This window comes from Phacochoerus africanus, chromosome 15, assembly GCF_016906955.1.
Source record: "Phacochoerus africanus isolate WHEZ1 chromosome 15, ROS_Pafr_v1, whole genome shotgun sequence".
Classification (NCBI taxonomy): domain Eukaryota; kingdom Metazoa; phylum Chordata; class Mammalia; order Artiodactyla; family Suidae; genus Phacochoerus; species Phacochoerus africanus.
This window is the reverse complement of record NC_062558.1, coordinates 48387530-48399736: the sequence shown is the minus strand read 5'-3', so window position 1 is coordinate 48399736 and position 12207 is coordinate 48387530. Positions and strand designations below refer to the sequence as shown.

Here is a 12207-nt window from a genome sequence, read left to right as displayed (position 1 = left end):
CCCTCTTCCATGTTTCTCTGTCCTACGTTAATGTACATTGTCCTCAGGGAAATCTGCGAAACTATGTCACTTTACTAGTTCCAGACACCTACCGAGACACCTGTCTATTATCTTCTCTTAGGAGGGAGCAGCCCTGGGTCTGGCCCTCCTCATTCCACCCCCTCCCGCCGTCCACACTTGGCCCCCTAGGTGCTTCCACCAGCTGTGAGCTCTAGAAGAACCTGTGCTGACACCACTGGGGACACAGGGGTCTATTTTCTTCAGTTGCTCCCTGTCTATCAGTACTTCTCACAAAGACATAAAGTTAATATCAAATCATCAAAAAGAGCTTCCTCTTGGTCCAGGAGTAAGCACCTGGACTCTGGAATCAGGGAGGCCCAAGTGAACCCTGGCTGTGACACGGGTGAGTCATTTATGCTTTTGAACCTGTTTTCTTAGGACTGCTGCAAGAAGGGAACTATTAGTGAAGATGATGTCACAGGTGAATGAGTGTCTAATAGTTCCTTTCTGCCATCATACCACACCCACCACAGTGGCTGACACAGAGTCAGTCATTAATAATCTCTTCATGACGTTCCACCAACAGGTAGCAAGGACCTGCTATGGGCAAGTTTGCCCCTGTGGGAGCTAGAAGGATGGAGCTCTGCCCTCTACCTATCCTGACCTTGTTGACAATGATCATTACAAGACTTCAAAAAGCCAGGTCTGGCAGAATAGGAACCCGGCATTTCGGGGAAATCACACTCATGAAAGCCCGCCAAGGTGATACGAGGTCCAACCACACTCTGATCCAGAAAGCTAATGGGCGGCTATAAGCAGCTGACTGCGGTTTGCCCTGGGGGAAGGGGCACAAAGCCTGGGTTCATCTGAAAGCACTTGCTAGACAAATGGACAAACGGCTTCCCAGGGGAAAGGCTGGCTGTCTTTTCCCGCTAGGTGAGATCAATGAACCCACATTACCAAAAATCCAGGAAGAACCAGGGCCCAAGGGACTTGCAGACTGAGAAACAAATGCAAATGGCTGCGTGGGCAGCAGAATTAGAAAAATTAGACCTGAGATGCTGGCCCAGCACAGAGAAGAGCCACCCAGCCTACCTGTGGAAGCACATGGCTCTTGCACTGAGGACTTGCTCCTGCTGGCGCCACTGCCAGAGTCTCCTCCATGCCTGGAAGGCTGCAGGCAGGGCTTTCTGCTGGAAGTGACTGTCAGCTCGGGCCTGCAACAGCTAAAGCAAAATAATGAATGACCTTTATTTGTATTTTATATTAAAAAAAAAAAAAACAACCTTTCATCAGGGTCATACCCTTGAGGGAGAGTTGCTTCCTACACAAAAATTTTTTTAAAAATAAAAATCATTATTTTAAATGTTTGCCAATATAAGTGAAAAATGAAATATGACAGGTGAAAAAATTTTCACTTTAGTTAAAATTGGAGTTGGAGGAGTTCCCTTTGTGGCTCAGCAGTAATGAACCTAATATCCATGAGGATGTGGGTTCAATTCCTGGCCTTGCTCAGTGGGTTAAGGATCTGGCATTGCCACACAAAGCTATGGTGTAGGTCTCAGATGTGGCTTGGATTCCACGTTGCTGTGGCTGTGGTGTAGACCAGCAGCTGCGGCTCCGATTAAACTCCTAACTTGGTTCTTTTCTTTTTTTTTTTTTGTCTTTTTGCTATTTCTTGGGCCGCTCCCACGGCACATGGTGGTTCCCAGGCTAGGAGTCGAATCGGAGCTGCAGCCACCGGCCTACGCCACAGCCACAGCAACACAGGATCCGAGCCGCATCTGTAACCTACACCACAGCTCACGGCAACGCCGGATCGTTAACCCACTGAGCAAGGGCAGGGACCAAACCCTCAACCTTATGGTTCCTAGTCGGATTCGTTAACCACTGTGCCATGATGGGAACTCCCGGGTCTTTTCTTTTTTATGTCTTTCAATTGAACCTCAAATTTATTAGTTCTTCATCATGTGTGTTATCAATATTTTTCCTATCGTGGAATATATCTTCTGATTTTGTTTTTAATGTTTACTTGTAATACAGAGTCTTTAACTTTTTATGCAATTATAAACGGCTACTATTATTTCACCAATACATCAGTAGAAAGACAGATAACTGATCAAAGAATATATATACCTCCATGATCTAAAACTTTCGGGGGAAGCAATAAAGATGTGTGGTTTTTTAAACAGGACTGCATATTTGTTGCTTCTGCTTCCCTTGAATCTGGGTGGGCAGTGACTACTCTGACTGTGAGAGTATGGTGAAAGCAACTCTAAGTGACTCCCAGGCTGGATCATGAAGGGCCATATGAGTCTGTCTTGTTCACTGAAACACTCGCTTTTGGAGCCTAGGGCTGCAACCCGGGTGGCCGGATGACATGGAGGCCGCCATAATGCAAGGAAGCCCATGCCTCCTAGAGAGGTCCTAAGGGGGCCCGGTCAACAGTGGAGCCCAGTCTTTAAGCCATGCCAGCCCAGGAACCAGACATGTGATGAAGAAACTTCTAGAAGATGCCAATCCTCTGCCATCAGAATCTTCCCAGCAGAGGCCCCAGTAATCACAAAGCAGAGACCAGCCATCCTTGCTATGTCCTGTTATCAGTCTGACCCATAGAATCCTTAAGCATAATAAAATTGTGGGGTTTTTTTTTGGCCACACGCACAGCATGTGGAAGTTCCCAGGCCAGGGATAGAACCTGTCGCCACAGCAGCAACCTGAGTCACTGCAGTCACAATGCCAGATCCTTAACCTGTTAGAGGATCAGGGAACTCCAAATGGTGGTTGTTGTAATAAGCCACCAAGCTTGGGAGGATTTTCTATGGAGCAATTGAAAACCAAACAGCTTGCCTCTGTAGTGTGTGAGTGTGAGTGTGTGTGTGTGTGAGTGTGTGTGTGTGTGTGTGTGTGTGTGTGTGTGTGTGGTATATGGGTGCACACATTCCTAACCACACAGAGGGGGGAAAAATATACCAGGTTTACTCATCAAATGTCATCTTAAGAGGCAGAATTATGGGTGTTTTAACATTTTTCTTTTTTATGTCTTCCTAGAGTTTTCAAATTTTCTATGATGTCTACATATTGCTTATGGGCATTTTCAAACAAGAGGAGAAGTAGCAGCATAATCAATGCCCACAAACTTATCATCCAGCTTCAACAATTGGCAAACATTTTTGCCATTCTTTATATACTGCTTTTTAAAAAGGAAGAAACCCACAATAAATCATATTTTTATCTTTTCCTGAAATAGAAAGAATGCATGTGCTCCTTGGATATCTAAGCAAAACGCATTCAGATTGTTAGCTAAAGATTAAAAAAAAACCCAGCAACTAAACAGGGCTCTTATTATTTTTTAGCCCCTCCACTGTGCTAGAGCCTGAGAGATAAGGACTCTGACCTCTGACCTTCTACCAGTGCTGGGCCCCAGGGTCAAGGAGCACCCTTTTTACAGGGAGGACCAAAAAGATACCCTTTGCTTCTCTTCCACCTTGAATAAATACAACCTTTCAACTCAGGCACTCACAAAACAGCTCTTTCTTTACATTCTGTTGAGCTTGCGTTAAATGAACTTGAGAGACCCAGTGGCAATGTCCTTTCTCAAACAGCCACATAATCAAAAGGTAGACACCAATTCTAAGCATTTTCTAGGTGTGGAAAGCAAAGGTGACACACACACAAAAAGGCATCCCCAGGTGAGTCCAAACACCAAGACCTGAGGCGATCCTGAGGGAAACTCCAAAGCAATTCCCAGTAGCTCATGTTTGCTCATTCACTCGTCCAAACCTGAGTCAGCACCCACCCTCTGCCAACAGCTCAGGACTGGAGACAGGCGGGAGGCTGTGCCCTCAAGGAGCCCACAGCTGGCAGGGTGGAGACCAGCAAACAACATGAGATGGACAGGCTGAGAGGGCTGCATGCAGGGTAGGGCAGCCAGAAGGGGTAACACCTGAGCTGAAGGGCCACTGGAGCACTGGGCACAGGAGCATGTCCAGGAAAGGCCTGGCTGGCATGCAGCACTGAAGGGGCAGAATGGGAACAGGAACGGGGAGAGGAGTAGACAGGACCAGCCCCCCAAGGAGTTTGTATGCCTCCCCAAACTATGAGGAACCCAACAAACTCTTTAGGTTTTAGGTGTTAAGACTCCAGCAAGTGGCAGATAGAGGAGGGGTGCAGGGGCAGCACAAAACACGGGGCAGGAGCTGGGTTTGTTTCACCACAGGGATGGCCAGAGGCCATATAGCACCACTGCCACTGCCAGCCAGCCCTTGCAGACAACATCAGCCATCATTCATTCCTGAGCCTGAACGGGGCCTGACATCCTGGGCTCAGGACTCTAGGCAAGAACCCCTCATCATCAGAGCCACCCTGGAGCTAAACTACATGCCCTGTGAGAGCAGGAATTTCATTTGCTTGCATCACAGCTGTCTCCTCAGTGCTTAGCATGGGGTCTGAGGCAAAAGTGGCTAAGTTTCTCAAATGGAGTTGAATCCATCTTTCTCAACCTGCCCTCACTAATCTGCCAGCCTGACCCCACCTCCTCCTGCCACCCTGGGACACAGCACTAAAGCTCTGCACCTTCCCCAACATCTCCCGAAGGTCCCACTGGGTGAGGGGCTGGCTGAGTGATACAGGCAATGATTTGGGCAAAGATGTGAATGGAATGGCTGATAGGCTCACCACCTGCAGAGAGAAGCCGCATTTTCAAAACAGATGAAGGAAGAGGAGTTATGGAGACTGACATCACTGGAGGGGGCTGGGAGACATATCTGAGCTTTTCACAGCATCCTCTCTTCCAAATCAGAACACCAGACCCCTTGGCACAGGCCTTTTCCAAGCATCTTTCTTTTTTTTTTTTTTTTGTCTTTTTGCTATTTCTTGGGCCGCTCCCGTGGCACATGGAGGTTCCCAGGCTAGGGGTCGAATCGGAGTTGTAGCCACCGGCCTACGCCAGAGCCACAGCAACACGGGGTCCGAGCCGCGTCTGCAACCTACACCACAGCTCACGGCAACGCCGGATCGTTAACCCACTGAGCAAGGGCAGGGACCGAACCTGCAACCTCATGGTTCCTAGTCGGATTCGTTAACCACTGCACCACAACGGGAACTCCCCAAGCATCTTTCTAAAGCAGGTGGATCCAAGAGTGCAAGGCAGCAGAGCTCTCTCCTCTGAAGAACCCCATACCTGCTGGGACCGCCGCTTCCGGGTGTACTGTAACCATGACTTGAAACACTGGCGTAGCAATGTTACTCTGAAATGAAACACACAACAAGGTAACTGCCTCTCACTTTCAGGTTTCAGGTTTTTAAAATTTCATTTTGACTTTCAGGCAGGTCAATATGGGTGTAGGTACATCCTGAGTGTTAATGGTGCCCCCACGGGTTTCATTCTAGGAGAGAGGGAAATAAGAACCTCATGTCTAACATGAAACCTGCCAACCCTTGATTTTGGACTGTGGCTTGCCCCCTCGATCCAACACATGTGACAACTTTCTTGTAAACCTAAATAGACCACCAAATACGGTGTCTTTGGGACTCAGGTAGCATGTATGCAATCCCCCAAATATCCTGAACTTTCTGGTTTTATGGCCGAACTCTGGGGCCTGTTGAGGACCACCTGGGTCTGTGACAGGCTTTCACACAGTGATACTGAGAATGAGAACCACAGCCAACTTTATAAATCAGGATTTAGAATAACGATGTACCCTGACAACTCCAAACTGTCAGTTAATATTGGGATTCTCACTGATGCATTAAAAAGTGCTCCAAAATTGAACCTATAACTACGCAAACTAAGTTAAATATGCTATCAGGGGAGGACATAGCGAACATTTCTTTTTCTTTTTTTTTTTTTGGTCTTTTTGCCTTTTCTAGGGCTGCACCCGTGGCACGTGGAGGTTCCCAGGCTAGGGGTCTAATCGGAGCTGTAGCTGCTGGCCTACACCAGAGCCACAGCAACACCAGATCCGAGCTGCATCTGCAACCTACACCACAGCTCACGGCAATGCCGGATCCTTAACCCACTGAGCAAGGCCAGGGATTGAACCCACAACCTCATGGTTCCTAGTCGGATTCGTTAACCACTGCGCCACGATGGGAACTCCCAACAGCGAACATTTCTTGTAGCAAGAAAGCAACAGTGGGTGGTTCTTTTGGAAATGTTAAGGACTAAAGGGTTGGAGGAAGGGGTCCAGGTAGCCTTATTTTTCACTTTCTTCTTTCCTATATTTTTCAGGGACCTGTGGTGCTTTTATTTATTTATACTAACTGAATGATTAAAGAATTGAGGATACTCTCTACACCCTCCAAGACCAAGCCACAAACACCCACCTGCCTGGGCCATCTCTATAACACCAATGATACATAAATTCCAAGATGGAATGTCATGGATGCCTGAAAACCGAGGCGGTGGTAGCCGAGCACCAGTACAAACATCCTCATTCTACCTCCCATCTCACAACCAAAAGGAAAACTCAGGCTCAGGGACCACTGGTTTATAGCAGGGCCTTTCTGAATCTGCATTATGGCATGAAAGGGTGAGTAAGGGCTTCTGGAGACCAACAGGTCTGTCACCACAGGCCCGTGCAGAGCCTGAGGAGGCCACAGTCCCCACCTGTAGTGGTCCCAGGCAGCACACAGGGAGGGGAGGTGCTCTCTTTCCTCCCTCTGCTCGATCTGAGACTGCCAGACGTTCCAGAACCTGCGCAGTAGCTGAAGCAAAACAAGAAGGAAATGGAAGCTGATGAAAGGAAAAGGTAAAACGCTCTCTCCTGACCCATTAGTTTGGAAATCCTTAACTCCAAAGACAGTAAGCACCCCCCAAGCAGGAATTACCTCAACTTGGAGCACCCGACCTATGGCAGGTTTGCAAAATAATTACGGCTAAGCTATATGGAACTAATCAGGGCCAACATAAGAGGCAAAAAACTGGACCTTCCACATCAATGGAAATCAGAGATAAGAAGCTATTCTTAATCTGGGCCTAATGGAAGACAATGCCATTTTAGAAATTAAAACTGACCTTCTTATACATTATTGCCTATGAAGTAGTCTTGCCAAAAAATGTTTAACTTCAATCTAATCAAACCCTTAGATCTAATTTCTAGTTTATAAGAGCTACAAAGGAAAAAGGAAAATCAAATGACATCAAAAGGAAAAAGGAGTTCCTGTTGTGGCTCAGTGGTAACGAACCCAATTAGGATCTATGAGGACTTGGGTTTGATCCTTGGCCTCACTTAGTGGGTTAAGAATTCAGCTTTGCTGCAAGTTGTGACAAAGGTCACAGAGGTGGCTTGGATCCTGTGTTGCTGTGGCTGTGCCATACGTCTGTAGCTGTAGCTTCGATTCAACCCCTAGCAGAGGAACTTCCATATGCTGCAGGTGTGGCCATGACTGGAAAAAAAAAAGTGTACATTATGCTAAGTAAAACAAGCCAGTCACAAAAGGGCAAACACTGTAAATCTGAGGTACCTAGAAGAGTGAAATTCACAGAGACATTCACAGAGACAGAAAGGAGAATGGTGGCTGCTGGCGGCTGAAGGAGGAGGAAGATAATAGGAGTTACTGTTTAATGCACAGTGCTTCAGTTTTGCAAGATGAAAAAAAAAGGTTTTTTTTTTGGCTTTTTTTTTTAGGGCCGCACTCACGGCATATGGAGGTTCCTAGGGTTGAATCACAGCTGTAGCCGCTGGCCTACGCCACAGCCACAGCAAAACTCAGGATCAGAGTCATGTCTGCAACCTACAACACAGCTCATGGCAACGCTGAGTGAGGCCAGGGATCGAACCCAAAACCTCATGGTTACTAGTCGGGTTCGTTAACCACTGAGCCACGACGGGAACTCTGAAAAAATCTTCTTGAGCTAGATGGCAGTGATAGCTGCACAGTAATGTGAAATGCCATTAACTGTATACATAAAAATGGTTAAGGAGTTCCCGTCGTGGCGCAGTGGTTAACGAATCCGATTAGGAACCATGAGGTTGCGGGTTCGGTCCCTGCCCTTGCTCAGTGGGTTAACGATCCGGCGTTGCCGTGAGCTGTGGTGTAGGTTGCAGACGCGGCTCGGATCCCGCGTTGCTGTGGCTCTGGCGTAGGCCAGTGGCTACAGCTCCGATTCGACCCCTAGCCTGGGAACCTCCATATGCCGCGGGAGCAGCCCAAGAAATAGCAAAAAAAGACAAAAAAAATGGTTAAGATGATAAGTTTTGTTATGAGTATTTTACCACAATTAAAAAATAAGTATGTTAAACAAAAGAAGTGGGAGTGGGAAGGGAACTGTTATTAAGCATCTTAAGAGACAAAACCAAATGTGGTGAGTAATCAATTTTTAACTGGATCCTGGTTTGAAAAAAGAAACAGCTATCAAGACATGTTGGGGGCAACTGTGGAAATTTGCATATGGGTTGGATATTGGATAATATTAGAGAATTACTGTTCATTTTGTTAGATGATAAAGATACTGTGGTGATAGAGGGAGACGGTCTTCCTTTTGGGCAACGTATACTGCAAAGTTTAGGTGTACAGTGTCATAATGTAATTTACTTTGAAAAAAAAGAAGCAAACATTAACAACTGTTGATTTAGATGGTAAGGTAGGTAGACATTTACTATACTATTTTTTATATTTTTCTGTATGTTTTCACAATTAGAACCTCATTCTCCTACACCCAGAAGCACGATCTATAAGTAGAGATAGGATGTTTGCTGTCCTCAGGTAAATTAACCACTGAAGACATCACACTCCCAGTGCAAACACAGCCAAGCCCTCCTGGAACACAAGATTTAAAAAGTATACTCCCGAGGTCAAGGATGGAATGCACGGTCCCTGAGCTCTGGTTCAACTATCAGTTTTCTTAGCAAACTGATAAAACACTGGGATTAAACAAGAGAAAAACAAAAGTTTCTCTATCCTCTGACATGGATTACTAAAGAAAACGGAGACTAAGAGGAGTCTAAAGGTCTGAACAAATGTCAAAGCATGCTTGTTAAAAAAGAAAGAGAGGGTGTTCCCATTGTGGCTTAGGGGATTAAAAACCTGACCAGTATCCATGAGGATGTGGGTTCAATCCCTGGCCTTGCTTAGCAGTTTCAGGGTCCGGCATTGCTGTGAACTGTGGCATAGGTTGCAGATGCGGCTCAGTTCTGGTGTTGCTGTGGCTGTGGCTGCCAGTTCCCATTCAACCCCTAGCCTGGGAATTTCCATATGTTGAACTGTGGCCATAAAAAGCAAAAATAAATACACAAATAGATAAGAAAAGGCATGGCCATCAGGAGAGGTGCCATAGTACAGAAGAAGACCCTCACCATGACATGATGCTGCTGGTGAGCGAGATTCCTCCTCATTCGCTGGAGGTGGGCACGGGTCACGTTGTCTTTCAAGGCTCTAAAGCAAAAATGCTGTGAAAAGAAGAACAGACACAACCAGTTACCAATCAGCGGTATTTGTGAAAACAAGGACAGTGCCCGAGAAGCTGGCAAGAGGCTTAGCCGTGGCTGCTCACAGCTGCTCCATGTCCTTGGGAGCCTTTCTCTGCTTGGACAGTCAACTAGGAGCCTGATAGGAGTCGGCCCACACAGTAGGCACTTAATAAACAGCGGTGGGACCACTCCTGGTGTCCACAGATACTGCACGGGAACAAACACACCTCACCTCTGACCAGGAGAGGTCTGTGACCCAGATGGGAACACTAAACCTTTGATGTTGAAGGTCAGAACATCAACTCTGCCTCTCAGAAAAAAGACAGACTTTTAGCCTATGGGTTTTTTAACCATGTGAGATCAACATGTACATTACACAACTATAGATGCAGTTTTGCAAGAGCAGAACAGAAGAGAGGACTCTTTGGTGGGGTGGGGGGAGGATAAGTACGGGTGGGACATGCTGGTTCCAGGCACATCAGAAATGCCTCCCGTGTGCCTAAGCAAAGCCTGTTCCCCCACAGCTTGGGCTTGTTTTCTGAGACAGGAACAATAAGGGGCTTTCATATCATACTCTGTGGGCCCCCAAAGACTCCTGAATGTGCCTGATGGCCACCTGGTGTGGTGAGGGTGGGGAGAGCAGGGATGACTCCCCAGACCTGGCTTCACCCACAGCTCCTCCTTGTTGGTGGACTCAAAGACTAGGCTTCCACCATTAACGAGGGGGTCTGCCATGCAGAAAATCCCGGGACTAGATTACCTCTAAGGATCCTCTGCAGCCCCAAACCCCTTGAACCCCACACCAGTACCATCTCTGATCCAAAATGAGAACAGAGACCCGACAATTAAGGAGGGCTTCATGGAGGAAGCTAACCACATAACCAGATGCAGTTGAAGAGCACAATGTGGGCTGGGCCCCCAGGAGCTCTTACCAGCAAGCAGCGCCTGCGGTGCTCCTCAGCCCCCTTCCTCCAGATGACAGCTTCTGCACACAGTAGCACATCTGCTGAGTTAAGGCCTCTCGTCTCAACAAGTGACCCACCCAAAGGGTCCCGGCTGCAGGAAGTAAGGGGCATGCCAGGCAGGCTGGTGTCCGCCCCCATCACCTCCTGATGACCCAGGGAAGTACGGATGAAGGGGAACCATGTTATTCATCAAACAGCTGGCTTGCCTTTCTACCCTCTGAGGCCCATTTCAAGAGAGGCAAAAATGGGAGTTCCCATCGTGGCCCAGTGGTTAATGAATCCGACCAGGAACCATGAGGTTGCGGGTTCGGTCCCTGCCCTTGCTCAGTGGGTTAACGATCCGGCGTTGCCGTGAGCTGCGGTGTAGGTTGCAGATGCGGCTCGGATCCTGTGTTGCTGTGGCTCTGGCGTAGGCCGGGGGCTACAGCTCCAATTAGACCCCTAGCCTGAGAACCTCCATATGCTGCAGGAGCAGCCCAAAGAAATAGCAAAAAGACAAAAAAAAAAAAAAAAGAGAAAGGCAAAAATGGGTGGGATGAATTGCCATCAATCTGAGTAAACATTTCAAAATCTAAGCAGAACCTGCTCCTCCTTCTGCTTTCTCTGTTTTGGCATCAAAATCCAGTCAGATGTTTGAGTTAATAAACCCTTGGAGTTACTTTCCCTCCTTTTTTGGCTTCCAAGTCCATCTGCTCCCCTCCTGGGTCACCCCTACTCTGTCCCACCCCACGTGGTCCCTCTGTGCCAGCTTTGCTCCCATCACTGTGCTGTCTCCTTTCTAGGTACAGCTCTGCTGCATCACTTCTCTTCTGAAAAAACCTGCAGAGGCTCCGCAGTGCCAGTGGGACTAAGGGATTCCTGACCACCGCACACAAGGGCCCTAAGAGCCAGTCCCCAGCCTGAACCTACCCGCCCTTCTCTGCTGCCCTCCATGCCTCATAACTCACTGCAGACTCCCAGCGCCACCCCTGGATGCGCTCCCTCACCTACACTGGTGTAAATGCCCCTCCTGACTTCCCTACCGGGAAAGTGCGTCCTCCCTAAAGTTTAAATTCAGCTTAAGCATCACCTCCCTGGTTACGTCTCCACAATAGCTTTGGCAGAATGTGCTACAAACCTTTATGATCACACTTATCACACCACATTACAAAGACTGATTTTCACATCTACTTTCCCCACTAGACCAGGAGCAACTCTTAGTATCTAAGTTTTCCTATATTCCAGGACTCAGGGAGGAGTTTAAAAAAGAGCAAGAATTCAATGAATATGAGCTCCCATTGTGGCTCAGTGGGTTAAGAACCCAACATAGTATCCATGAGGATGTAGGTTCAATCCTGGGGCCCGCTCAGTGGGATAAGGATCTGGCACTGTCATGAGCTGTGGCCGAGGTCACAGATGTGGCTCTGCTGCAGCATTGCAGTGGCTATGGCCTAGGCTGGCAGCTGCAGCTCCACAGGACCCCTGGCCTGGGAACTTCCATATGCTGCAGGTGTGGCCCTTAAAAAGATAAAACATTAAAAAAAAATTTTAAAAAAAGTTTGATGAACAAATAAACATGTGGGTGAACAGCCAAGGTTATTCAAATCCTGCACCTGGGCACATACTGTGGTGGGGGCAGGGATTAGGAAGATGTGCAGGAGTCAAAGGCCTGGGATAAAAAATCCTGGCTCAGCCAATGAGGCTGAAAATCACTTAGCCTCCGGATCTGTTTTCTCACCTGTCATACAGAGATGGTGATACCCACTCCAAAGGGTTGCTCTGAGGGTTAAAGAGATAATGCATAGTGTCTGCACACAGTAACAGCTCAGTGGAACGGAAGCTAGGATACT

At 47.6% G+C, this 12207-nt stretch overlaps 1 protein-coding gene across 2 annotated transcripts in view; it reads right to left on the bottom strand.

Moving 5' to 3' along the window:
• SFI1 (SFI1 centrin binding protein) overlaps positions 1-12207 on the bottom strand; it is a 92628-nt gene that overhangs the window by 23936 nt on the left and 56485 nt on the right. For both annotated transcript variants that reach the window (XM_047762173.1, XM_047762174.1), the window contains 5 exons: positions 10346-10416; positions 9300-9392; positions 6611-6708; positions 5183-5249; positions 1096-1226 (listed from right to left, as the gene is read on the bottom strand). In XM_047762173.1, coding sequence (XP_047618129.1) covers positions 1096-1226; positions 5183-5249; positions 6611-6708; positions 9300-9392; positions 10346-10416 — 460 coding nt within the window. The remainder of the gene's footprint in view (positions 1-1095; positions 1227-5182; positions 5250-6610; positions 6709-9299; positions 9393-10345; positions 10417-12207) is intronic.